Source organism: Castor canadensis, chromosome 13 (genome assembly GCF_047511655.1).
Source record: "Castor canadensis chromosome 13, mCasCan1.hap1v2, whole genome shotgun sequence".
Taxonomy (NCBI): domain Eukaryota; kingdom Metazoa; phylum Chordata; class Mammalia; order Rodentia; family Castoridae; genus Castor; species Castor canadensis.
Genome location: NC_133398.1, coordinates 7,379,053 through 7,406,340, shown reverse-complemented (window position 1 = coordinate 7,406,340; position 27,288 = coordinate 7,379,053). Strand labels below are relative to the sequence as shown.

General features: G+C 48.6%; 2 protein-coding genes and 1 non-coding gene across 10 annotated transcripts in view; 2 read left to right on the top strand and 1 right to left on the bottom strand.

Annotated features, from left to right (window-relative positions):
* Window positions 1–830, bottom strand: part of Zer1 (zyg-11 related cell cycle regulator) — a 35,883-nt gene extending 35,053 nt beyond the window's left edge. For 3 of the 5 annotated variants that reach the window (XR_012440759.1, XM_074053040.1, XM_074053045.1), the window contains exon 1: window positions 362–678. The gene's annotated coding sequence lies outside the window, so the exon portion shown is untranslated. Of the gene's footprint in view, window positions 1–361 lie in introns of all 5 variants that reach the window. The other 2 variants (XM_074053044.1, XM_074053041.1) reach the window with 2 other exon arrangements.
* On the top strand, window positions 2–27,288 carry Tbc1d13 (TBC1 domain family member 13). 4 transcript variants are annotated; one of them, XM_020186986.2, is made up of 12 exons: window positions 8,491–8,631; window positions 9,520–9,593; window positions 11,594–11,634; window positions 12,301–12,362; window positions 12,504–12,603; window positions 13,432–13,514; window positions 16,673–16,832; window positions 20,400–20,610; window positions 21,133–21,296; window positions 22,527–22,687; window positions 22,909–22,966; window positions 23,781–27,286. In XM_020186986.2, exons 1-12 carry the CDS (start codon window positions 8,609–8,611, stop codon window positions 23,844–23,846), a joined length of 1,203 nt encoding a protein of 400 aa, XP_020042575.1. In that variant the 5' UTR covers window positions 8,491–8,608; the 3' UTR covers window positions 23,847–27,286. The 4 variants fall into 4 exon arrangements, 3 of the variants coding, with proteins under 3 accessions (XP_073909170.1, XP_020042575.1, XP_073909169.1); XM_074053069.1 differs by lacking the exons at window positions 8,491–8,631; window positions 11,594–11,634 and adding an exon at window positions 2–114 and having other exon boundaries at window positions 23,781–27,288; XR_012440764.1 differs by lacking the exon at window positions 23,781–27,286 and having other exon boundaries at window positions 22,430–22,687.
* On the top strand, window positions 15,186–15,316 carry LOC141416013 (small nucleolar RNA SNORA51). The gene has a single exon (XR_012440948.1). It is a non-coding gene; the product is annotated as a small nucleolar RNA SNORA51 (small nucleolar RNA).

Sequence of the window (27,288 nt, the reverse complement as noted above, 5' to 3'; positions counted from 1 at the left end):
TCCCACCCTGGTACATCCCCCGCATCTGTCATCCCTTTTGGGAGCTGATCCAGAGTGTAAGCCATCTGCGAGCTTTTAAACACTGCTCTGGAGGAACTTAAGCTCATCCAACAGGTAGGAGGGGCAGAGGCTAGTCGCCTCGGCCCTCCATCGATCGATATCCCCCATCTTGGAGGGACGTCCAACAGAGCGTCATTTTCTTTCTGGAGGGAGCTGGTGACAGGGGTGACGAGTGGAGCCCTCCCACCGCTGGCCCAGATAGACCTTAGCAAGGGGTTGCAGCAGCAAAGCTTAGGCCCCGGAGGCAGCAGGGGAAGGAGGCGGGCGCAGGTACATCCGTGGCCCGGGGTCCAGGACCTACCCTGGGATGGGGCTGCCCCCGGCGTTGGGAAGCGGATTGGATGCTTCGTGGGCGAGGAGGAGCGGAGGATGGGGCCCGGGAGAATCCGGGGCCAGAGCGCCGCAGGAGGTTGGGGATCTCGTCGGTCTAGGGCCGGGGTCCGGGGGAGACCCGTGTCGGCGGGGCGGAGCTTGGGATGCAGAGGAGGACTGGCGCCCCGGGCGGGAGGGGGGTCACGACGGGGACACCGCGGCCGTTACCTTGCCCTTAGGGCTGCCGGCAGGGCTGAGGGCCGCCGGGTGCTGGCTCCGGGCCCGGCCCCTCCCCCCCGATCCAGCTCCTACCGCTCGGAGCCCTCAGCCACCGGTGCGCTGTCAACAAAACGTCACTTCCGGGCCGCCCCTTAGCAACAGCGAAGGGGTTCCCCCGACGGGTCCCGCGGCGAACGCGGGCGGCGGCTGCGGAAGGTTCCGGGGCCCCGCCGGCGGCTCCTTCCCGGGTCCGTAGAGAAGGGAGCTGGAGGTGGGGGCGGGGCTCGCACCGGGGCCGAAGCGCGCGTTCGCAGGGGCCGGCTCGTGTGACCTCAGCGCCCAAGGCCCTGGTGACCCGCAGGACAGACTCCACCGTCCGTCGTCAGAGCCAGCCCCTCCCCCCGCCCACTCGGAGGTCTCTGGGGTTCTCCCGGGCAGGGCACCCGGCACGTCTAGACGCGACCATCGCGTCCCCACAACGTGCTCCTCCGCCCCCACTAGGCCACCGAGCTGTCAGGCAGGAAACTGGGAGGCTGCCTGCATTTCCCTGAGTCCCGGGTTTAGTGGCCAAGTCATCAGGACGTCTGTCTCAAACCTGCCCCTTTTCTCCTCCCCACTAGTGCCCTACTTCTGTCCACCATCTTTTCTGGATTTCTGCAACACAAGCCCCTTCATTCCCTGCACAGTCCCACAGTCCCTGAGGGATTTGTGTTCAAAACATAAATCTGAACGGGGCGTCCACCTGCGTACAACCCTTGACAGAGATGACAAGGTCTGTCACGATCTCTCGTCCCCGCCCCGTAATTCCCCTTCCCCTCTCCACCCAGATAGCTTGCAGTTTAGAGCAGTCTGTGCTGTTTTAATGGTCTCTCTCCCATACGCTCAAATAATTCCTTGGTGACTAAATGCTTATTGTCATTCACAATCAGCACAGTCCTCCATCTCTGGTCTCAGTCTCAGTGACTCTTGCTTGAGAAACACTTTTTTTGGGGGGTGGGGAGGGAATGGGGAAATGGGGATCAAGTCTCTGGAATGGGGACAGTGGTAGAGTCCTCACCTAGTGTGTGTGAGGCCCTAGGTTTGATCCCCAGCATTGAAAGGGGAAAAGAGAGAGACAGAGAGAGAGAGAGAAAGTAATGGTGGATGCCAGAGGATGGAGGTGGGGGGAAGAAGGAATGGGGAGTTAAGAGTTTAATGGGAGCTGGGCACCGGTGGGCCTGTAATCCTAGCTACTCAGCAGGCGGAGATCTGGAGGATCCTGATTTGAAGCCATCCCAGGCAAATAGTTCTCAAGATCCTATCTCGAAAAAACCCTTTGCAAAAAATGACTGATCGAGTGGCTCAATGTGAAGGCCATGAGTTCAAGTCTCAGTACCATACACAAAAAAAAGAGTTTAATGAGAAAGCGTTTCAGTTTTACAAGAAGAAAGAGTTACACTGATGATTGCACGACATTATGAATGTACTTAAAGCCACCAAGCATACCTTAAAATGGATAAAATGGTAAACAAATGAAAAAACTGCAGGCCAATATCCCTCATAAACATCATGCAATTTTTATTATTTTTATTTTTAAATATTCAATTGTCAAATAAGGATTGAATGATGGCCAGGTGCTGGTGGCTCACATGTGTAATCCTAGCTATTCAGGAGGCAGAGATCAGGAAGATGGAGGTTCAAGGCCTGCCACGCATTAGTTCGAGAGATCCTATCTCAAAAATACCCAACACCAAAAAGGGCTGGTGGAGTGGCTCAAGTGGCACCTGCCTGGCAAAAGATTGAATGATGATTTGATATACATTGTGTAATGATTGTTACAATCAAATTAATTAACACATCCATCACCATTCATGCTGAACAACCAATCCTCAGTTGTTCATATTATAATGGAAAGTTTGCACCCTGTGACCAATAATATCTCTCCATTTCCCCATCCTTTTACCTGCAAAAATTAGAATTTTTAACTTAATAAAGTCTTAATAACCTGGGCGCTGGTGGCTCATGCCTGTAATCCTAGCTACTCAGGAGGCAGAGATCAGGAGGATCATGGTTTGAAGCCAGCCTGGGCAAATAGATTGTGAAACCCTATGTAGAAAAAACCCATTACAAAAAAAAAAAAAAAAAAAAGGCTGGTGGAGTGGCTCAAGGTGTAGACCTTGTGTTCAAACCCCAGTACCAAAAACAAACAGATACTAATAAACTTTTTTTTGTTTGAGACAAGGTCTCACTATGTAGCACAGACTGACTGTCCTGGAGCTCACGATCCTCCTACTTCAGTCTCCTGAGTGTAGAATAAACGAAATGTTTCACAGAAAAAACGAAACAAAAAACCACCGTAGAGTGCGTAGTAATTTTTTTGCAGAAGTCTTGGGAATCTAAAACAATAATGGATACAGAAAATTCTATGGGCTGTGCCCCCGTAACGCCAGCGCTCCCTCTAGCTGGCTGAGGTCCAGGCCCGGTACAAGGATGACTTCAGCCCGTAAACCCACTGGTGGCAACCGTCCCCTCCCCTCCCCTGCCCCGCGGGGGAACAGCTGGGTACCCAGCCGCTTGCAGAGTGCGCCCTCTGCTGGAGCGGGGAAGAAACTCCGTTGTTAAAGGCCTGGTATGTCAGGGCTCAGTGAAACTAGATGCTCTTCCCTTTCAGGCAGCCAGAAATTGCTCAGAACTTCAAAACAGACCTGCCTTCTAGACTGCAGCTAATAGAATTTTGTAGGAGGAAGAAGAGACCGATCTGATTTGTCTTTTTGAAGTTATCCATGCCAAATGTGTACAAGTTATGTTAAAAACCACCCACCTAGCCAGCACGCTGCATTTGTGCAGAATGTGCTTAAGCATTCACTATGGCCAGGGCTTGGGAATAGGGCTCAAGTGGTAGAGTGAGGCTCTGTGTTTGTACCCCCAGTAAATCTCCCCACACCCACACACAACTGATTATGACTAGGCACGGCAGTGTACACCTGTAATCTCAGTACTTGGGCAGCGGAGGCAGGAGGATTGCAAGTTTGAAGCTAACCTGAGCTACATAGCAAAACCCTGTCTCAAGAGAGAAGACTCACTATGATGGGGAGTGTTAATTTTTCCCCTCTTCTTCCTGTTATCAGTAGTTGTAAATGTTAGAAATTTTCCCCCACGAGGTCAAAATGTACCTAAGTATATGACTGGGATGAGAAAAATAGAGGTCAGAAATCAGGTGTTGGCAGTCTTCCCATTTGCATTTGTGTCTGAAGGTTTTGTATACATGTGAGAAAATAAGCATTGCTGCAAGTCAAAAGGTTTCAGTGAGTGGGCGCCGGTGGCTCATGCCTGTAATCCTAGCTACTTGGGAGTTTGAGGCCATCTGGGCAAATAGTTCTCAAGACTACCATCTCTTCCTGCTTTGCAAGCAGGAAGCCCTGAGTTCAAACAGCAGTCCCACCAAAAAAAGAAAAAAAAAAAAGTCAAGTTGTTTCTAAAGTAAAACAGAGTTGGGCGCTGGTGACTCACACTTGTAGTCCTGGCTACTCTGAAGGCAGAGGTCAGGAGGATCACAGTTCGAAGCCAGCCCGGACAAATAGTTCATGAGACCCTGTCTCAAAAAAACCCTTCACAAAAAATGGGTTGGTGGAGTGGTTCACAGTGAAGGCCCTGAGTTCAAACCCCAGTACCGTAAAAAAAAAAAAAAATAGAATTCCAAAGACCAAATGCAAAGTCCAAAACAGTTTTGAAGAAGAGGAACATGGAACTGGCAGTGTAGCTCAGTTTTAAAGCACCTGTGTAGGGCACTTGAGGCCCTCACTCAATCCCCAGCACACAAACCAAACAGACAAACAAAAAGAACAAAATCCCCTTCCCCTTAACAAGCTTGTGCCTGTGGCTTACACCTGTGATCCTTGCTACTCAGGAGACAGAGATCAGGAGGATCAAGTTTCAAAGCCAGCCCAGGCAAACTGTACTGGAGACTCTATCTGGAAAATACTCAACACAAAAAAGTAATAAACAAACAAACAAAAATTGGGGTTAGAGGTGTGGCTCAAGTGGTAGAGCCCTTAAAGCCCTGAGTTCTAACCCCAGTAACACACACACACACACACACAACCCAAACATGAAATACACACACACACACATGAAATACAACTGCATACTTACTAGAATGTCCAAAATTAAAAAGACTGACCATACCAAGTGTGGGTGAGTAGATGGTGTAGCAAGAACTCTCAAAGACTGCCAGTGTGAGTGCTAAATGATACAACCATTTTGGAAAGTGTTGTGTTGATTTCACTGATTGATTGAGTGATTGATTGCAATCGTATGAACTAAATCCAGGGCCTTGAGCACACCAGGCAAGAACTCTACCATCAGACTACATGCCCAACCCGTCTTGCTCTTTTCCTTTTTTGATGATATGGAGTTTGCACTCAAGGCTTTGCACTTGCTAGGCAGTGGCTCTACCATTTAAGCCACTCTTCCAGCCCTTTTTTCTCTGGTTATTTTGGAGACAGGGTCTCATTTTCTGCCCTGGCCAACTTGGACCACTATCCTCCTATTTTAGCTCCCACAGTAGACAAGATGACAGGCACATGCTATCATGTCCAACTTTTTCCCAGTGAGATGGGGGTCTCACAAACTTTTTTGCCTCACCTGGCGTGGAACCGTGATCCTCCCAATCTTAGCCTCCCAAGTAGCTAGGATGACAGGCTTGAGCCATCGGTGCCTGACTTCCAGGTCCTTTTAAATTTTTGTTTTATTTTGAGCTTCTTTGTGAGGAGCGTATGTGTGGGTTCATGCCTGGGTCTTCTGTTCTGATCCATTCATTGGTCTTCCTGTCTGTTTCTGTGCCAATACCATGCTGTTTTAAATCTTATGGTTCTATAGTATAGTTTGAAGTCAGTATTGTGATGCCTCCAGCATTGGACTTTTTGCTCAGAATTGCTTTGGCTATTCAAGGTCTTTTGTGTTTCTTCCATTCTGAGGGCTGTCTCTTGAATCTAGTGACTGTTTCTTTTGCTGTGCAGAAACTCTTTAGTTTGATGCAGTCCCATTGTTCATTCTTTCTCTTAGATGCTGAACCTTTTGAGTTCTACTTAGGAAATTATTCCCTATACCTTTATGTTCCACTGTATTTCCTACTTCTTCTCAGAGTTGTTTCAAAGTTTCAGGCCTTTGAAACTTTGAAGACTTAAGGTCTTTGATCCACTTTGAATTGATTGTGGTACAAAGTGAAAGACAGGGATCTGATGTCAGTTTTCTACATGTGGATATCTGATTTTCCCAGCAACATTTGTTGATAAAGCTGTCTTTTCTCCATCATGTGTTTTTTATTTTTATTTTGAGACAAGGTCTTGTTAAATTGTTCAGGTTAATCTTGAACTTTGATTCTCCCAACTAAGTCTCCCAGGTAAATGGGATCACAGGTATGAGCCACTATAACCAGCTGGTATTTCTTTAAAAATTTAAAGTTTATGCTGGGAGCTGGTGGCTCACGCCTGTAATCCTAGCTACTTTGGAGGCTGAGATTGGGAGGATTGAGGTTCAAGACCATCTGAGGCAAATAGCTCACGAGATCCCATCTCCAAAATAATCAGAGCAAAATGGACTGGAGGTGTGGCTCAAGCAATAGAGAACCTGCCTAGCAAGCATGAGGCCCTGAGTTCAAATCCCAGTACCACCAAAAAAAAAAAAAAAGATACCAATACACACATTTTGGATTAAAAAAAGAAAGAAAAAAGCAAAAAGAGAAAGACTATTTGTGAACCCATTACTACAATAAAAATAATTGACAGGGCTAGGGGTGAAGTTCAGAGTAGAGTACTTGCCTAGCAAACCCAGCTGGATATGGTGACATGTACCTGAGATTCCATTTTGTTTTTCCTTTTTTTCTTTTTTTCCAGTACTGGTGGTTGAACTCAGGACCTTGTACTTGCTAGGCAGGCACTCTACCACTTGAGCCACTCCTCCACTCATCTTATTTAACATCTTATTTAGTGTCCCCACACTAAAATGTCAGTGCTTCAATGGCAGAATTTTTTCTGTTTTGTTCACTACTAAATTCCCAATGCCTAGAACATTCCTTGTACCTCATAGACAATAGAATTCATGAATCAATGAGGCCTCATTTAAGAAAAAAAAATTTTTTTTGTATTTTTAGAATTTTTTGTTGAAGCCTCATTTTTTTTCCTAGAGTGTTTGTGATTTTCCTTATGTGTTAAGGACACTAATTCTTTATCATAAAGGGTGCAATATTTGCCCCTGTGGATGTTTTTCATTCGAGGCTGGGGACTTGGCGCAAGTAGTAGCATGCCTGCCTAGCAAGTGCAAGGCTGAGGTCAAATTCAATCTCTAGTACGGCCAAAAAAAAAAGTGTCATTTATTGTACTATACAGAGAGTTAAAATTTTATGTGGTGATATAGCTGTCTTATCTTTGGCTTTGTGTCTTCCTTCTCCAAGGCTATAACATAGGATTTTCCCTTATAAACCTTTTCTTCATTATTCTTTTTTTTTTTTTTTTCTGTGCTGGGGATCAAATCCAGGGTGTTGTTTGTGCTAGGCAAGTGCTCTACCACTGAACTACATCATTAGCTCCACATCCCTTGAAAGCTTTAATTCATCTAGATTTTTTGTGTGTGTCAGATGTGAGGTAGGAATAAAACTTTATGAATATTTTTTCAAATGATAGCTTTCTGAAGAGAGTAGAAGATATTGTTTGTGTTTTTCCCCGCCTTTAAAGGCAGGCTGGTATTTTTTTATCCAGGAAAATATTCCTAGTCTTTGTGAGATCACATCAGTGTTTCTTCATTTCTTATATTTCATACAAAGGAAATTAAGCTTTGGATTCTGCACAAATATTTAGTACAGTTGGCTCTTCATATCTGTGGCTTTGGTTTCAACCAACCAAGGATAAGACATATTCAGAAAAAAACTCATCTGTACTGGACATGTACAAACTTTTTTCCTTGTTATTATTCCCTGAGCAACACAGCAGAACACCTTACAAACCACCTACATTGTATGGGATAGTGTAAGTAATCTCCCAATGATTTTAAGTTCACAGGTTACATGCAAACACCTCATCTAAACAAGGGACTTGAGCATCCTTGGGGTTTGGTATCTGTGTGTGTGAGGGGGTGTCTTGGAATCCATCCCTCCAAATACTGGGGGTGATTGTCTAGGGCCTAGTATATAGTGTAAGCAGCAATCGTTTGTGGAGTGAGTGAATAAAGGGTGAGCCTGCCCTATTGGGAAATTAAGTCCTAGAGTGCAGGTATGTGACAGCCGGAGGGAGGTTACAGTCCAACATCAAAAGTTTTCACAGGTGTGTGGAGAAATTTAAAAAATGAGGACAATTATGAAAATATGCTGCCATGTTTAGAGAAAGTCATTGTAAAACTGCCAACTGTCCAATTGGGAAGGTCTTTTTTTTGGCATACTGGGGTTTGAACTCAGGGCACCACACTTGCTAGGTAGGAGCTCTACCACTTAAGCCCCGAAAGGTTTTCCTTTTCTGTTCTGGAGTTATGGTTAAATTACCGAAATTCTGTTTATGAAATCCATCAGTCAAGGAAACACTGTGGTCCTGCTCCTCCATGAACTACCTGAGCCACCTGATCTGTAATGGATCACTGTGATGGGCCCTTAGGATTCACTATTTAATGAGACAGGCATGGGGTGCTGAACAGCTCAGCAGGGGAGGCTGACAATCTCGCAGTCGTTAATTACAGGTGGGATACGCGCGTAGGGAAGAAGTCGGACGACAGGTAGATGAGAGGACAGAAACCCAGGCCCAGGGAAGCACAAGGAATAGGACAATGACGACAGCGCGCGCTCTCCCTGGCTCTCAGCGGGGATGGGGGCGGGGTGGAGGAAAGGTAGGATAGACACGTGACCGGAGGGGCGGGGCCTGCGGGCCGGGCGGGCGGAACGTGCGCGTCCGCGGTTTTGTTTCCGGCCGGAGCCGGTTACGGAGCGCCCCGCGTCCCTGGGGGGCGGTGGCTCCTGAGGCTGCGGAGGCAGCCGGGGGCTCCGGAAGTCAACACCATGTCGAGTCTGCACAAGAGCCGGTAAGGGACCACCGGGGCTGACCGCACCAGGCCACTCCTGGTCTAGCCGCCCCGTCTGCCCGATAGACTGTCAGCGCATGTGCGAACAGGAATAGGGAGCTTCCGGGCAAGGGGGCGTGAGGGTCTTGGGCGTCCACTTTCTAGCCTCATGGCCTGTGGGCCGGAGAGGAGAAGCAACGGAGACGGTTCTCCTACCCCTGGTGTGACCTTTGTTTTTCCCTTACCCTGGATCTTTTCCCCTGGTGTCTTCCTCATCCAGACCTCGATGCCCCCCCACCCCCACCTCCCTTTCCCCTTTTCATCCCCCTGCCCCAGTACCCTCCTTTCTCCAAATGCGCCTATTCCCCAGTTCGCTTTTCTTACTAGAAATGCGAGATGGATTCTCTAGTCTGGCCTCTCCCCCAGGCTAGGTCCTGCAACGTTAGCTAAATTTTTTTCTCACTCTTTAGCCTTCCTCCAAGACTTATTTTTAAAATCTTTTGTCCTTGCCTGAGGACAAGCCTGGAAGCCTTGTAATGGTTATATTTTTGAGCATGGAGAGCTGTGGGCAAATTGACAGGTCCGTTGTCTGCGGATCAAATTACTCCTGGTTCCTAGAGTTGGTTGAATTCAGGTAGTAGCGGTGCTGTGGGCTGGGCCTGCCCATCAGGAAGTGCCCAATAAACGCCAGGTCTTTAAATGTTAGAAAGTGCTTAATTTTTATTGTACTCATCTTAGAAACTCTAGACAGGAATACCTCTTAAATCTTTTCATGGCATCCTCTGTTTCTGGGCTTTGAGGGAGAAGTGATCCACGGTTCTCTACGTCCCTAGAGCTGGAGTTGAAGGCTGCTGGTGTAAGGCTTGGGGTTTGAGTGCGTTGCATTTGCCTTCTTCTCCCCTCTTGTAGGATTGCAGATTTCCAGGATGTTCTGAAGGAGCCCTTGATTGCACTGGAAAAGCTGCGGGAACTCAGTTTCAGTGGTAAGAGGCAACTCTGCATTTTGAGGGCGTCCCTAGAGCAGCTAGAAAAGAAGCCAAGGCCACATCTGTTCAGTTCTGGGAGCCTGCCTGGCTCTTTGGGCCTCCTCCAGATTGTGTAGAGCTGCCCTGATCTCAGATGACTTTCCCAGAGGAGTGGTGGCCACAGTTGGGCCTTAGACAAGGAGGAGGCTGGAGGGCCTGAAGATGGAGAATGAGAGTGGGGGGACCTTTTGCGCCTCAGTCAGGCTTTTCCTCAGACTTGAACTAGCTTTCTGTGTTAGAAAATTTGGTTAACTGCAGAGTTCCCTCCTTGGCTTGGGTCAAACCAACAGTGAACTTGGGTTGGTGGTAGAATTCCATCTCAGAACACTGACTAAGGAGTCGAACCTTGGCCACGTTTGACTTTGCCCTCCCTGACATGGTTGATTCCCCCAGCAGAGGTAACTTGCTTTTATTCTGTCTTTAAAAATACCCCAAAGCTGGTGGAGTGGCTCAAGTGGTAGAGCACCTGAGTAGCAAGCATGAGGCCCTGAGTTCAAACCCCAGTACTGCCAAAAAATAAATAAATAAATAACCAACCCAAAGTGTTCCTGTAGCTCTCTGCCACTGCCCTGCCTTTGTAACTTTGCTAAGCAAGGAGGTTAAATTGCCCCCATCGTGCCCATACAGATTCTGGGGTGGGGGTAGTGGCTCATGTTCTCTGTACTAGGGAAACCATGGTAATGCTGCTATTATGAGGTTCCCAGTAGCATTGCAGGAGAAGTTGGACTTTCTGTTCTGGAACAGTACTGAGGCCCAAAAGGGGAGACAGTCTGTGGCAGTAAGGAAGAGTTGGGCTCTAGAGCCAGACCTGTGTTTCAGTCCTGAGTTGCTATATCTTTTTATTTTTTTGATGGCACTGGGGTTTGAACTCCTGGCCTCACACTTGCTAGGCAGGTGTTCTTACCACTTGAGCCACTCTGCCAGCTTTTTTTTTGTGATGGTTTTTTTGAAATAGGGTATCCAGAACTATTTGCCTGGTTCTGGCTTTGAACCATGATCCTCTTGGTCTCTGCCTCCTGAGTAGCTAGGATTATAGGTGTGAGCCACCAGTGGCCAGCCAGTTGCTATGTCTTTACAGGTGATTTCCCTCATCTGTCAGATGAGGGCCTGCTGCTGGTCTTTCCTCCTTCCTGGGGCTAAAGTGAGGATTAAGAGAAATAATGCACAACACACAGATGCGGATTACCTTTTGCGTGCTGGGCCCTGCTAGACCCAGGTTAACAGACAGATGTGTTTCTTGTGTTTCTGGGGCATACCCAGTCCTAGAGGTTACACACACTAAATGTATACACCAGTTGTCTTATATAATTCCAGTTGTGGTGGATGCTATGAAGAAGTCACAGAGACTGACTTTTTTTTCAGTGCTGGGGTTTGAACTCAGGCCTACACCTTGAGCCACTCCACCAGCCCTTTTTTATGTTTTTTTTTTTTTTTTTTTTTTTTTTTGAGATAGGGTATCAAGAACTATTTGCCTGGGGTTGGCTTTGAACTGCAATCCTCCTGATCTCTGCCCCTTGGGTAGCTAGGATTGCAGATGCAAGCCAGAGGCGCCCAGCTGAGCCTGGCTTTGATTGAGCAGAGTTGGCAGTTGGTAATGGTCTCTTTGAGGAAGAAATTCTTTCTTTGTTTTGGCAGTACTGAGGTTTGAACTCAGGGCTTTAGGCTTGTGAGGCAGTGCTCTACTGCTTGAACCACATCTCCAGCCCTGAGGAAGAAATACCAAGGATGAGAGAGATGTTATCCTCAAAAGAACATTCCAGACAGAGGGAGGTCTGTGTTGAGGGATGTGTGGCCATAGACAGAAATGACACAGAATTAGAATTTCCCTGTAGTGGAAATTGATTCCTGAAGAAATACTTCATGCCCACCCCACTTTTCTGCCAACTGGTTCCAAGATGGAGGGCTAGGGGGTCCTGGGACTCTGGCCTGAGGGTGATCTTTGCCTGCTGTGTCCACAGGCATCCCCTGTGAGGGCGGACTGCGGTGCCTCTGCTGGAAGGTGGGTGTGCCTGGGATGGGGCTTCTGCTTTGCCTTGAGTCCCTGGGTCCTGCATGGGCTGGCTACCCTGCTCCAGCTCCTTCTTCCTATTCTGTACCTTTCCTTGCTTGTCTGGGGAACTTTTTCTGAAGTTTTGGGTTACTCTGTCTTCTTGGCATCCCCTCCAGGATCCCCCTTGGGTATGGAACACTGTGGCTTTTTTTGGTGGGTCTGGGGTTTGAACTCAGGGCTTCATGCTTGCAAAGCAGGCACTCTAGCACTTGAGCCACACCTCCAGTTTATTTTGCTCTGGTTATTTTGAAGATGGAGTCTTGTGAACTATTTGCTCATACTGGCCTTGAACCATGGTCTTCCTAATCTCAGCCTCCCAAATAGTAGAGGCCCAATGGCCTGGTTTTCAGCCCCTTTGAGCACCAGGTTTTATTATCACTTGGAAGAGTCTGTATGGAAAAGAGGAAAGGGTTCGTTTGGAACAAAGGAGGTGGGAGGCATTGGGGAGGAAAGGGAGGTCACAGTGGCTCAGTCCTGTGTTCCTGGGCTTCAGCCATTTTGTCTGCTCTGGGCTTTACAAAACCTTTCTCCTGAGGCTCATCTACCTCCACCTGCCACTCCACTCCAGGGTTGGAGTGGGTTGTCACCAGAGCTGTGCCCCTCTCTTCTGTGTAGATCCTCTTAAACTACCTCCCTTTGGAGAGAGCTTCATGGACTTCCATCCTGGCCAAGCAGAGGTGAGACCTGTGAACAGGTGATGGTAGGGGGGTCTTGGGTCAGACCAAGGTCTTAATCTTGCCTCCTGTTGCTGCTTCTCTGGTTTGGGCTCTGTGGGCAAGACCTTCAGGAAACACCATCTCTCCTTTTCTCCCCTGCAGGGAGCTATATTCTCAGTTCCTGAGAGAAATGATTATTCAGCCTGGCATTGCTAAGGCCAACATGGGTGTGTCCAGGGAAGATGTGACCTTTGAAGATCATGTGAGTAGGGTTGGCAGCAGGGGCTAAGGGTAGGGAATGAGGAAAAGAGGCAGTGGAGCAGACATGGTCTCCTTTGCCACAGGATAGGTGCAGCCTGGCCTTGGTCTGCTCTGGCCCTGCCAATACCTCTTTTCTGCCCTGGGTTGCCCAGCTCCTGTAGATACTTGTCTTTCATTGCTTTATCCCAGGCACAGCTTAGCCGCAGGGGTCCTGGGCCTACTTAGTAACACACACAATATCCGTGTCTCAGAGTGCTATGGGGACAGCCCTGCAGCAGGTGCTCTGCCGTCTGCAGGCACAGTCTCTTGCAACCCTCACCCCTGGTCCTGTGTGTGTGTGTGTCTTTTTTTTCTTTCTTTTTTTTTTTTGGTGGTACTGGGGATTTGAATTCAGGGCCTCAACACTTGCTAGGCAGGTGCTCTATCACTTGAGCCACTCAACCAGCCCTCTCTTTTTTTCTTTGTTTTTTTGAGACTGGGTCTCATTTTGTAGCCTAGGCTAACCTCGAACTTAAGATCCTCCTACTTCAGCCTCTAGATTACAGGCAGGTGATACCATGCCCAGCTAAATGTTTTTTTCTGATTTTTTTTTTTTTTCCCTTTTTTGCACTGCTGGAGTGCTGGGGATGGAATCTAGGACCTCATGCTGTGCAGTTTGAATGTGGTTCACAAGTGATCTGTAAGGTCCTGGGAAGGTCTGGGCTGTCTCTGGGCCCCAGCTGGGTCTATGGATTGATGGTGGGAGGCCACTGCTCAGGTCTTCAGACTAGAATCTCCTCCTAGGGCCCGGACTGGGCCTTAGATAGAGCAGCCACTTTTCTCCCCACAGCCCCTCAACCCCAACCCTGACAGCCGGTGGAACACGTACTTCAAGGACAACGAGGTGCTGCTGCAGATTGACAAAGATGTCCGGTAAGAAGCACACAGGCTGGTTGCTGCTCTAGCGCTGAACATGTCTTTTCTAGCCCAGGCCCACAGGGCGAGTGCTGGAGGGTGCTGGCAAGGTGTCCCACACTTGGGTCTAGGCTTGTGGTTGAGGGGCCCAGAGAGTGCACCCGTGGGACTCTATGTCTGCATGTGACCAGCTCTCTTTATCTATGCCTTGGTTTCATCTGTACCCAAGTTCTGATGGATTCATGTGATTATTCATTCCACAGTATTGAACCCCTGCTGTATGCCAGGCTCAGAGTAAAGCTCAGGGTTGAGCACTGGGTACACAGGCATGTCCTCTCTCCTGAAAGAGCTTGGAAGCTAGAGGGGAAGATGGTAAGGTAGACTTTCAGCCACGTAGATCTTATGTGAAGTTTGGAGGCCTTGGGGCAGAGTGAGGAAGAACTGCTGCCTGTGGTACAGCCCCAAGAACACAGGGAGCCTGGCACATATGAGGAGCAATGTCAAGGCCAGTGGAGTGGGGACGAGGCCAGACCTTGGACTTGATTCCAAGGGCATAGGATAGTTATGCTAATAGCAGCAAGCGACAGGGTCAGACTTTGTTTTTAAAAAGTTGTGAATAGTAATGTATATGCATTTTCCCCCTTGGCAAAGAACTGAGGAAGGCTGGCTTTGTTGCCCTGATGGACTGACTGGGTTGTCTGGCCACCAGGAGATCTCCCAGAAGGCTGGGAAAAGAGTTGGAAGGGAGGCAGTTCTGTGGGGCAGTGGAGTGAGAAGGAGCTCTAGAGTCTGTTTGCCTGGTTTTAGTTACAGCTTTGCCAGTTCTTAACTACGTGACCTTGGGCCAGTGACTAAGGTTCTCTGCACATGACTGGATCTGGAAGTAGGAGCAAGATGGTTCAGGTTAAGGGCATAGAGTAGGGCCTGGGTCTCCACAGATAAATGGGAGTGTTGTGCTGGTTCTACCACATTGCAGAGATGCTTAAAATCATGTGGTCATTATTGGAGAAAGGTCCCAGGAGCTCATCCTGCTCTGCTTACAGCATGCCCAAGGCCAACTCCATACTCTGTTTTTGGGCAGATAATATCACACAGTAACCCGTCAGTGTTCCCAAGGGCCAGCTCCTGAGGTCCAAGCCAGGCTGTACCTACACAAGTCAGTTGGGCTTTTGCTGTGCTGCTTCTGAAGCACATAGGCTGAGTGCCTGTGTGAGCATGGTGGTATATGTAAGGAGACAGATACTCAACCCACCTTTAAATACATGATTGCAAATGTACATGCTGTGAAGGAATAAAAAAAATACGGTGCTTTAAGAGAATGAGAACGGTCCCTATTTTAGAAGAGATGACTCAGCAGGGTACTCAAGGAGAAGGAGGGACAGGGAGGCACAGAACTGCATAGAATAGTCCAGGCTGAGGGAACAGCTTGTGAGTACCCTGCAGCTTGGGAAGGCAGCAGATGTCAGGGTATAGAAGAGAGGAAGGCCCTTGTGACCCTTACCCCGCCCCCCCCACTGCCGCTTCTCTGCCCAGGACATCTTCAGATGGCCTCGGCATCCCAGCACAGGGTGGCTTGCCAGACTACTGGAAAAAAGGGGCTCTTGCTCCCTTTGTCCTCAGTTTGTTGTTGGTGCAGCCTCTACTCACAAGGTACTCTAGTTGCCTGGCTTAAGTCAACAGCCACATCGTGGTCTTCTGGTGTTTACCACAGCCTGTGTTCTTACACTATATATAAAGAGGAGGCAAAGTAAACCTATCCTATATACATCTCAGCCCAGGCCCTGTCCCTGGCAGTCTTTATTGTGAATGCGGAGATGGGAAAAAAGAGCCACATTATGCAGTGATCTGGGAAGGGACTAGGGGCATAGGTTCTGTCTCACCCTGTAGTGGATGTAGCAGGTGGCCACGTTTTAGAGGGCAGGTTTGCAATGCACTGAGCGTACAAGGTCTGCGAAACGTGCATGTGTTATGCCAAGTCACACCTGGAGGCTGACTGCTTCAGCTTGCTTTGACTTTTCCCCCTACTCTGACCTGTACTCCTTTCCACTTCAACTCATGGCTTTCTGTGTACAGTGCCTGCTTTTTTTTTTTTATTTTTGTAATTAATGTATATTAATTGTGCAAAGGGGTTTCATTGTAGTATTTCCACACATGCATATATTGTACATTGATCAAATTCACTCTGTCCATTCCTTTTTTTTTTTTCCTGTGGTGCTAAGGTTTGAACTCATGGCTACACCTTGAGTCATTCCACCAGCTCTTTGTGTGTGTGTGTGTGTGTGTGTGTGTGTGTGTTTTGAGATAGGGTCTTGTGAATTGTTTGCCTGGGCTGGCTTCAAACCACGATCCTCCTGATCTCCACCAACACCCAGTCCTCCATTTCTTTCTTAGTCCCATCTCCCACTCTCTCACCCCACTACAGGGTGTGCCTAACCAAACATATTAGTTATATAATACACGTTAATTTTTTTTGTGATGGAGATTGAACTCAGGGCTTTACCCCTTATGAGTATGAGATAAATGCATATATTTTGCACTGCTGGATATCAAATCCAGGGCTTTGGGCATGCTAGACAAGCATTCTACCATTGAACTACATCCTTTGCCACTAGACAGTTTTTTTATATGTGTGTGGTGCTGGGGCTTGAACCTGAGGCCTTGTGCATGCTAGGCAAGCACTTTACCACTGAGCTATGCTCCCAGCCCATGTTTTTGACACAGAGAGATGTTGTGGTTTAAAAGAAGAGTTAGGTTACATGACTATAAAGGCACTTAAAAAATGTACATGTCTGCGTTTCTTTGCAAATGTATGTGAAATATGAGCATGTATATGTATACAATGACTAGTGTTTTTTTTTATTTTGTTTTGTTTTTGGTGGGACTGGAGCTTGAACTCAAGGCCTTGTGCTTGCTAGGGGAGTCATGCCCCCAGACTAATGCCTTTTTAAAAGCCATATTATTTTTTAAGTTAAAAAAATGTTATGATTACAAACAAATGAATGGGACTGAGGGTGTAAGTCAGTAGTGGAGCACTTGCCTAGTGTATGCCATGCTCTAGGTTCTTTCCTCAGCACTGAAAAACAAACAAACCCCAACTACTTCTGGGGCCATCTTCGTTCACCCCAGCCAAACCTCCACCCTGAATGACAGTATTGTCTCTTGTTCCCTCTTGACAGGAGGCTGTGCCCAGACATATCCTTCTTCCAGAGGGCCACTGAATACCCATGCCTCCTCATCCTGGACCCTCAGAATGAATTTGAGACCCTTCGTAAGCGGGTGGAACAGACAACGCTGAAATCCCAGACAGTGGCCCGGAACCGGAGTGGGGTCACAAATGTAAGATCCAACTGGGGCCCAGTGACTCCCCTTTCCCTTCCTGCCTCCCTTGGACCACTGGCCATAGGGCATGGGGCCCATGACCACCTGCCTAGACAGTCACCTGATGCAACCTTGGACCTGCCAGAGACCTACCTGTGGGTGTTTTCTGAAGGCTACTGTCAAGAGGCTGGGTGTACTGGCTGCTTGGGGAGGGCCTGTCCCCAGTATCAGGCCCCACTTCTAGTGTTGAGATGCAAGTGGCTCTAAGAGAGTAATAACAGGTGTGAGAAAGGTGGGAGTGGTGCTGTGGGTGGCTGGGGGCCTGACTAGGGCTGGGCACCAGAGAAGCCTTCTCTGAGGAAATGACCTCAAAGAGAAAGTATTCCAGGTAGGGAGGAGGGCATTTGCCTAAGTCTTCAGACAGGAAAGAGCATGGTGTGTTCAAGGAACAGGGTCCCAAATGGCTAGAGGCATGGGCGAGAGAAGGTGCAGGAAGACATAGGAAAGGTCAGTGGTAGTGAGGTCACTAAGGGCATTTGTCCAAAGGGCTGAGGACCCTTGCAGCATTCTGAGCTGGTCAGTGACTTCATCCAGGTCTGCCTTTGTGAAAGATGGCCGTGGGTGCTGTGGGCATATAGAGATGGAGGGAGAGAAGCCACCTGAGAAGTGGGGGCTTGGGCTGGGGTCGAGCAGGGGCAGATCCAGAGGACTTGGGAGGTTACGTTGACAGAGCTTGTGCTGGACAAGCATGTTGCAGATTCCTGCAACTCTGGGAACTTGCTTATCCCAAAGAATATTAACTTATTCCTTCATTTTGCCTACTTTTTTGGTCCTACATCAATGGAGTAGTCCTTCTGTGTAGCCTCCAGCCATCTGGAGACAGATAGACTTGTAGAAGCTTATTTTCCCCGAGGTACTGACTGGAGTTGAGCACTGACAGGGCAAGCAGGGGCAGATCCAGCCAATCCCTGTCCAAATGCCCATGGCAGGGTTGGGAGTCCAACAGGATTGCCGGAGCTCCCCAAGGCTCAGTTAAGAAAACACATGGCTCACTATGTGGGCGCTTGCCTGGCTGCTGAGTGCCTGGCTAAAGCACTGGGACTAGCCACAGTCACTCCTTTTGCTACAGTAATTGGTTTTTTTTTTTTTGGTGGGACTGAGGCTTAAACTCAGGGTTTTAAGCTTGTGAAGCAGGTGCTCTACCGCCTGAGCCACACCTCCAGTCCGTTTTGCTGTGGTTATTTTGGAGATAGGGTCTCACAAACTATTTACCTGGATTGGCTTTGAACCTTGATCTTCCCAATCCCAGCCTCCCAAGTAGTTACGATTACAGATGTGACCCACCTGTACCTGGCTATGGGATTTTTTTTTTTTTTTTTTTAAAGCAAGGATTTTGGTATGACAGGATAAAGTAGGAGGAAAAATAAGAATAATATTTCCTACTCCCCATGCAGGAAAAGAGAATAAAGGCTCCAGTAATTGGGATTTGAGAGCTAAATGTGTACCCATTTTATCTTTTGGCCCTGGTCCTGGTGGCAGAGGATCCACCAGAAGTTTCAGCCCTAGGCCTCTGAGTTAACGCTGGCCATCTGTCTGACTCTGGGCGAGTAAATACCAGGCTTGCATTGCTGGGCCTCTGTTTTCCTCTTCCACGAATTGAGCATAACCATTCCTGCCCTGAATGGCTGTGAGGTGGCCAGGAGGATGAAACAAGGTCATGGAGTGTAGGTTCTTGGAAAGTTGCAAGAATCTTCAGGAGGGAAGACAGCTGAAGATGGTCTGTGTGCTCACTCTGCCTCTTCCCACAGCATGTCCTGGCCATGTAACAAATCTCCTTTATCTGCTCTTCAAAATAAAAAAATCCTCAGAAGACAGCCCGTCCTTGAGGCTTGGATTAGACCACAGGTTCTGGAGTTAGCCCATCTAGGTTCAAGCCTAAGGCCACCACTTAATGGGGGATTTTCAGTGAGTGACTGAACATTTGAGTCGCAGTTCCCTTAAAGGATGTTGAGAGACGATTCTAGGTTGTTCCGAGGATTAAATGGAGCAGTGCTCGTACAGCACCGTCTGGTATGGAGAAAGCTCTTGTAAATGTTACTGAAGTGCGTGTGTCTGTATGCACAAATACACATGTGCACACATACATGTATATAGGTAATGAGAGAGGGAATTTCATGTTGCTGGGCTCCTGTACTTCCAAGATACCTTCCTATATGTCTCTGAAGAGTTGTCTCCTACAGGTAGCCTCATCTCTAGCTTTTTATGGAGCAGATCTGGTAGAGCCTGTGCTCCCAAACCACTACAGAATTCTGGAGGGGTCTTGCTGGGAAGCCAGTTTGGGACCCCTACTGTCTTGCATGAGTCTTTAGTAAGATCATCGCCTTTTTATTTGTCTCCCAACCTTCTTTTATGAAAATTTTCAAGCATTCAAAAAAGTTGCAAGAAGAGTACACAGTTCATGGCTGTCTGCTTTCCATCTGAGTGCAGCAGTTGCTAGTGTTCTGTTGTGTTCCTCTGTCTCTGTGTATATTAGAGAGAAAGCTACAGTGCCTGCCCCTCTCTCCAAGTACCTCAACAGGCCTCTCTAAGAACAGGGTTGTCCTCTTACCTACTACTAGCACATTTAAGAAGATCCATTCCAGAATATTACCTGATACCCAGTCATGATCAATTAAGATCAACTGAGGGGCAGGCTCAGTGGCAATGGCCTGTAATCCCAGCTACCTAGGAGGCAGAGATTGAGAGGATCGTAACTGTGGTTCAAGACCAGACAGGCCACAAAGTTAGCAAGACCCCATCTCAACAAAAAAGCTGGGTGTGGTGGCATGTGCCTGTTGTCCTAGCTATTGGGGAGACATTAGGATCTTGGTCCAGGTTAGTCTGGGAAAAACATGAGATTCTATGAGAAAAATCCCTAAAGTAGAAGGGCTGGGAGCGTGGCTCAGGTGGTGGAGCACCTGCCTCATGAGCACAAAGCCCTGAGTTCAAGCCCCAGTACCACCAGAAAGAAAAGAAAAAAGATGAGTGGGGCAAAGGGATGTCCTCTGACATGACGAGAATAACTTTATTGTAAACCAGGATTTAGGCAAGGTTGGCGCCTTGCTCTGCATATTGTTTTCTTAGTTTCTTGATTTGGAACAGGTCTCCACTCCATGCCCCCAGAGTTCACTTTTTGAAATGTCTTACCTGGTTTTTGACATACTTAAAGTTTTTGTTTTAAATTGAAATGTAATTTATGTGAAGTAAAATGCACAAACTTTAAGTACACGGCTAGATTTTTTCCTGATGGTTATACCTGTATAACTCTCAATCAGTCAAGATATAGAATGTTCATTATCCAGAAGATTCCTCCTTGTCCCTTCCAAGTCAGTATCCCCTCACCTCAGAGGTAATCATTACTCTGGCTTTTAATACCATAAATTAGATTTAAGCTAGTTGCTTGTAGAATGTCACATACTCTGTTCTGCATGGTCATGTTTGACACTTTGTCTCCTCAACACCTTGTCTTTCCTTTTATCTGGGAAGTGAAGTCTGGGCTTAATGGTAAACCTTATCCTGCTTAACACGCCTTCTTCTTCTCCCCAGATGAGCTCCCCACACAAGAATTCCACACCACTGGCCCTGAATGAATATGAGGTGCTGCCCAACGGCTGTGAGGCCCACTGGGAGGTGGTGGAACGGATCCTGTTCATCTATGCGAAGCTCAACCCTGGCATCGCTTACGTGCAGGGCATGAATGAGATCGTGGGGCCTCTCTACTATACCTTTGCCACTGACCCCAACAGCGAGTGGAAAGGTAGACATGCCCACTGCCCATATCCCCCATCACTGGCTCCCTAGAAAAAGAGAGTGAGGCAAGACAGGTGGGCAGGCTCTGTCAGGCTATGAAGCCCCGTCCCTTCTCAGGCCTCCATTTTCCTTCTGCCAGATGAGGGGTTGCCAGGATCATAGCTCAGATCCTTTCCAGATCTCCCTTCTAGAATTCTGATGTCATTGCTCTCTTGATATTCATACCTTAATCTCTGGTAGGAGAGATGAAAGGTATATATAAGAAGCTGCATGATAAGATTTAAATCAGGACAGAGAGCATCTAATCAATTGCAAGATGAGTGGACAATGTTACAAGATGCTGAGAGAGAGTGTGATGGCCATAATTTAGGGTCGGATCCAGTAGTCCAGGGTGGCCAAGGACAGAAGGACTCAGCCCAGCCATCAGAGTGGGGCAGTTAGGTGACACTAAAGGTGGGGGCAATGTCCTGTGGATAAGAAGTGAGGTGGAACTTGAGAGTGTCTCCCCCATGCTCTGTTTCTCTCCCAGAGCATGCTGAGGCAGACACTTTTTTCTGCTTCACCAACCTCATGGCTGAGATCCGAGACAACTTCATCAAGAGCCTAGATGACTCACAGTGTGGCATCACCTACAAGATGGAAAAGGTGTACTCCACCTTGAAGGATAAAGATGTGGAGCTCTATTTGAAACTGGTGAGGACCCCAGCACCACATGGGTCAGGGCAGATGGGCAGATTATAGCAGGTTCTAGAACAGCCCAGGCCCAGGGCAATGTCTGACTGAGTCTAGGGTTAAAAGTGGCTGCTGCTGGGGAATGCTGACCTGGGATGCTGGCCCATGGTCCAGGGACTCTGGAGCCAGCTGACAGTGGGAGCCCTGCCAGCTGAGAGGTGGGATGTTGAAAGCAGTGCCTATTGTGTGCCAGACACAGGGCAGTGGGCAAGGGAAGCCTGGTGGTTACACACTTTCTAAGAGGATGTTAACTTCAGTTAAAAAATTACTGTAATGGCATTCCATGTTTATTTCCAAAAACTACTCAGTAAAGGGCTGGCTGAGTGGCTCAAGCGATAGAGCACCTGCCTAGCAAGCATGAGGCCCTGAGTTCAAACCCCAGTACTGCTAAAAACCAAAAACAGCTCAGTGAAAAGAAGATACATGTTAACATACAATTTTGTAGAAAAACAAAATATCAATGTGCATCTTTTTAAACAGCACCAGTTTTGCTGTTTTGTAGATCCTCTTTTCAGTTAACATTCACTGTGACTGATCAGAGGGCTCATCTCTGTTGGGAATAAGTGTCCTGTAGGGTTGTTACATGAATTAAATAAGTGGTGAGGTAATGCATTTAGCATGCTGAGCACAAGACCAGGCTTATAGGAAGTACTTCGTGATGGTCACTGTGTATGTCCCCAAATTCAAGGTTATAATCTGCACAGTGTTTTAAAAAGAAGTCAAGCCCTTGCTGGGTACTGCTTGTATCCTAGCTACTCAGGAGGAAGAGATCAGGAGGATCACTGTTCAGAGCAAGCCCAGGCAAATAGTTCGAGAGAGACCCCATCTTGAAAAAAACCTTCACAAAAAAGGGCTGGTGGAATGGCTCAAGGGATAGGCCCTGAGTTCAAGCCCTAGTACTGGAAAAAAAAAAAAAAGTCAAGCCCTCATTTATAAAAAATGTACAAAAGTCAGGATTCTAGCATCCTGGCAATACTGGCTAGTAGCACATAGCTGCCCCTTTATCCAAGCCAGGCTCTTTAAGGGTCCAGTGCCACCTCCTTAGTGGCTCTGCACTCCCACTGGCCTGCTGCATCCTCTATATAATGTGCTAGGTCCTGGCCTGCTGTTCATCTGAATTCACTCCCGGGCTGCAAGGTAGTCATGGCAGCCAGCCAACATGGGTGCTTGCCCCCACCGCTATCTCCCCAGCAAGAGCAGAACATCAAGCCCCAGTTCTTCGCCTTTCGCTGGCTCACGCTGCTGCTGTCCCAGGAATTCTTGCTGCCTGACGTCATCCGGATCTGGGACTCCCTGTTTGCCGATGACAACCGCTTTGACTTCCTCCTCCTCGTCTGCTGTGCCATGCTCATGTGAGTGTGGCCATGACCTGGCCAGTCCCTTGAGAGAAACCAGAGGGGGTGACCCTCCCTGCACTGCAGGGTGGGCAGGAGGTAGTGTTCTCTCATGGCTGGCGTGAGCATTCTAGAGCTCAGAATTCTTGGAGAGGTGCTGAGGAAGAAGTGGGAGGGGCTGCTGGGCCTATATCCTGAGCACCCCAGGGGCCGAGCACCAGGGCTGTTTGTTTCCGCAGACTGATCCGAGAGCAGCTGCTGGAAGGGGATTTCACTGTCAACATGCGGCTCCTGCAGGTAACAGCCATCAGAGGGGAGCCCACTGGCAGGCATGACAGTGGCACTTACCCAGACCCACCCCGCACTACCCCTTGGCCACTGAGACAGGCTGGGATCAGGAGCAGGAGACTGTAGTGGGGGTTCAGGGTCCAGACCCCTGAGGCAAGACAGGTTTGGATCTGGGTTAAAGCCTAGATCAACTGCAGTGACTGAGTGCTGTGGGGCCTTGAGCTAATGACTTGACCTCTAAACCACGTGCGGTCTACAAGTTAGTAGTGCCCAGGACATGGTGAGTTGTTGGTAATTGTGGTCAGAGCAGGCGCTGTGGAGCAGGGTGGTCCAAGGTCCCAGCTTTGAGTGCACACCTCTGCTCTTACTGTGACCCGAGCCAAGGGACAGCCTCAGGTTCTTCACTAGTGCTGGCCTAGGGTTGCTTTCCAGTAACATCACCAACTAGATCTGTAAAGCAGACATAATCACAGCGACTCTTCCCAGAGCTGCTAAGAGGACTTGGGGGCTAAGGCATGCACCACATTGGCCTAGTCCCAGGCTGTGTCTGGGTGGAGTTCGGGGTTCGATGGCAGGAGCACTGAGGAAGGGAAGACTGTGAGATGTGAAACCCTTTGGGTTGTAATGTTTGGTTGTTAGTGGGTGTTGTGTTAGTGAGGTGCAGGGGTTTGGGGCAGGATGCACGGGGTGTCTGGTATTCTGTGGTCTCTGCCCCTGAAGCCCACAACATGGTGACAGGGCCCAGTGGGGAGGTGGTGGGTATGGCAGAAGGTGCAAAGGTTGATCTGCTTCAGGGGCCTATTACTGCCTTTCCCATGCCCAGGATTATCCCATCACAGACGTCTGTCAGATCCTACAGAAGGCCAAGGAACTCCAAGACGCAAAGTAGCCTGGTGGCAGGAAACCCAGGTTTGGGAGAGCAGCCATCGCAAAGAAGCCCATGGAATGGACAGCCCAAGTGGAGGCTGCAGGCTCACTGGCTCCAGGCCTTTTCACCCTGCCTCCCCCCGCAGCCTAGGCCACTCCCACTGGGGGTGCACTGTGCTGTGCTCCTTCCCAGCTACCCAGCCCTGCTGCCCTCCCTGTTCTGAAGCCCTGAGACCCTCTGCCCAGGCTGCTGAGCAGGGCAGCAGCTCCTGAACAAGTTTCCTGGGGCTGGGGCCATTTGGGGCATAGGGAGGCTGGCAGGGTCCCTCCTGCTTCTGCTCCACTGCTGTCCCTTCTTTCCTGCTTTCAGTCTTCTCCTGGGTGCTGGTTGTGGGAGGTGCTTGGCAAATGGGCCAGAAACCACTTCTGAGGGTCGGTGCTCAGGCTTCTCCATGGAGAAGTGACACCAAAGGAGCTGAGTGACTGCCAGGCCCGGGCCCTGTCTGTCCACTGAGCTTGTGTCTGCTTGTCAGTGGTGTGTGTCCCCCAGGTGTCTCTGCTTCTCTGTGTGTGTTTTAGGGGGTGGGGTGAGGGTACCTTAGGATCCCTCGAGGTCTCTGCTTTCCCTTCTCTGTCTCTCTACCTCTGCCTGTGTTCTTCCCCCTCTTTCCCAGAGGGTGTGCGTGACTCTGTGTCTTCCTCTCTCTGGTTCTCTCTGCCCTTCTCTCTTGGGTGCCTTATCCTGAGCCTCTTTCCTTGCTCCTCTTCTCCACTCCCAAGAAGCCAGGAGACAGAATGACGAGTTTGGCACAGCAAGGCCCCTGGAGGTCAAACTTCACCTTGATGTCCTGGTCCCAGGCTCCCAGGTACCCCACACTGGGAGGGAATCCACAGTGCCTCACCAGAGGGCCCCAACCCTGCTCCCCATCACAGAAATCTTGGAAACCCAAAGCTGCTGAGAAATGATAGCCCATGAAGCTTTGAGCCTCTTGCCCGTTTTCTGTAGGAACGGAAGAGGGAGAGGGTCATTTCAGAGGTTTCTCCCAAAGGCCTTCTGCTCTCAGAAAACAGGGATAGCTAGGAAATTCTGTGCTGGAATTTGAATCCAAGTGCTTCAGAAGAGTTGTCATCCATCCCCTGGGCTTCCGGATCCCAGCCCAAGGTGCATGAGTCCCATAAAAGGTCGGTGGGACCAAAGAAAGCCTCCCTGGGTCCAGGTTCAGCTGCATTTGCACGCCTGAGTCCTGTCAGTACCAGGAGGCTATGTATGCATCTTGTGTGCCCTCCACCCCTGTGGGGCTGAGGGAGGTGCTGGCCCTTTCTCAATCACCTGCTTGCCCCAGGATTTGGGGCAGGTGCACCCTGAGCAGGAGCTGCTGACCATGCCTGGTTCTTCTAGGAGTGGGCTTATTCTGACTGAATCCCATCCCACCGTTAGGGAGAAGGGAAGGTGGTTTGGGTCTAGAAAGCAGGGTAACAGAGTAGGGGTCTTCACCCTCTCTCACACTGGCCAGCAGAAGTTGGGCCTCAGTAGCCCCATTGACCCCAAAGCCTTTCTGGTGTAGTGGGCAGGCCTTCCTGTTACCCTCCCAGGCCTGGTATGGGGCTGGGTGGTTCTATCACCAAGGTTTTCCTTGGATGCTGCTAGGACCCTTGCCTTTGTGCCACCTTCTCTTCCAAAATACACTTACTTGGGAGGGTTTTTTTTTTAAACTATTTATTCAGACTCCTGGCTATTTATTGCAGATTGGTAAGGGCTTTGAAGATGGAGGGGAGGGATATGGGGTGGTAAAAAGGAGTTGGAGATAAGGTTTTCTTATTTCCTGAGGTCAGCATTGACATCCTCCCAGCATGTCCTGGGTGAGAGGATTGTGGGCTCTGCAGTAGAACTGAGTGTAAGGGAAACCAGGGCTGGTAGCCTTGCCAGACTCAAAAGACCCTGGGCATGGGGTGGACACACTCCTGCCAGCCCGGTCCACCCTCAACCCAAAACTGTCAGCTGATGGGTTAGCCCCAGCTTTGACCCACTTCTTAGTCTGAGGCTTGGGCCACTGCCTGGACCCAGCAGACACTGCCCAGGACACCTGATCCACTTCTTGCCTGTTGTCCCTTCCTTCCGGGACTATATGACTTGAACCAGTGCATCTGATTCACCTCCATGGGAGACCTGAGTCCAGTGCCCTCTCCTTGTTCTTGAGGTGAAGGTCAAGAGCACAGGGACCATGTCTTGGTTAGGTTGAACTCCCCCATGGGATGCTGAGAAAAGGCCCTGCCCTTGAGGATTCCACTCCAGATTCTCCTGGCAGAGAGGGCCACAGTCAGGGTGCCTATAGCTTCCATGTTATAAGCTGTCCCAGGACTAGGGACACTTCCAAATGAAGCTGTGCAAATTCCCCCAGATCCCAGTCCATTGGGTCAGAATGCTTTTGTTTTTTTTTTTTTTTTGTCTGTTCTTTGAATCAGTGCTATTGAAGATGAGTTGTCTTTAATAAATCATGTTTTCTTTGCAATGGGCCTTGGTGCTCTGGTAAGCTGACACCTTTGAGATCCTGGAGCAGGGAAGGAAGTTTGAGTCAGGTCTTTTAGAATGGTCTAAGAAGAAAGCCAGGGAATTGTTGTTGGAAGATCCTGCTAACGTTTTTGTTTCAGCCTCAGCATTCTGCAGCTGGGGGGAGGAGGGAGTGGAATGGAAGAAGACACAACATGGTTTCATAGCAAATTCGTTCTTAGGTTGTTTGTTTTTTTTTTTTTTGAGTCTTCTCATTATGTAGTCCAGGCTGGCCTGGAGTTCAGTAATCGTGCCTCTTTTTTCTTTGTTTTTTTTTTTTTTTTTTTTAGTGCTGGGAATATTTTATTGATTTTAGAACACCTAGAACATCTCAATAAAAGCATTTGACAAAATTCAACATCTTTTCATCATAAAAACTGGGCGAGTTACGTGTGAAGAGGATGTTCCTTACCACGGTAAAACCATTATGTGTGAAGTCAGAGCATAGCTAATACCATATGCAAAAATGGGAAGTTTCAACTTTTCCGATGACAGGAGCAAGGTCCGGATGTCCACTCTTGCCATTTTATTCAACAGAATACTGGAAATCCTAGCCCAAGCAATTAGGCAAGAGAAAGAGAAAGTGTCCAAATAATAAAGGAAAAAGTGAAATTGCTTGCTGACAACATGACCTTAAATGTGGATTACCCTAAAAACTACCCAAAAGCTATTAGAACTAATAAATAGCTGCAGGGAAGTTGCAGGTTACAGAGTCAACACACAGGTGGAGGGTGTAGCTCATTGGTAGAGCATGTGCTTAGGATGTGGGAGGCATGGAGTCAAATCCCCCAGCACTCCCCAAAAACGTGAACACAAAAATCAGAAGCATTTCTATTCACTAACTATAAACTGTTAACAGCAGTCAAGAAGATTCCACTTGAAATAGCTAGGAAGAATTATTGAGGAATAATGCTGG

Coding starts and splice junctions, on each gene's coding strand:
- Tbc1d13 (XM_020186986.2), top strand. CDS start 8,609: ATGTCGAGTCTGCACAAGAGCCG. Junction 12,604..13,431: donor ATGTGACCTTTGAAGATCAT/GTGAGTAGGGTT, acceptor TTCTCCCCACAG/CCCCTCAACCCCAACCCTGA. Junction 16,833..20,399: donor ACCGGAGTGGGGTCACAAAT/GTAAGATCCAAC, acceptor TCTTCTCCCCAG/ATGAGCTCCCCACACAAGAA.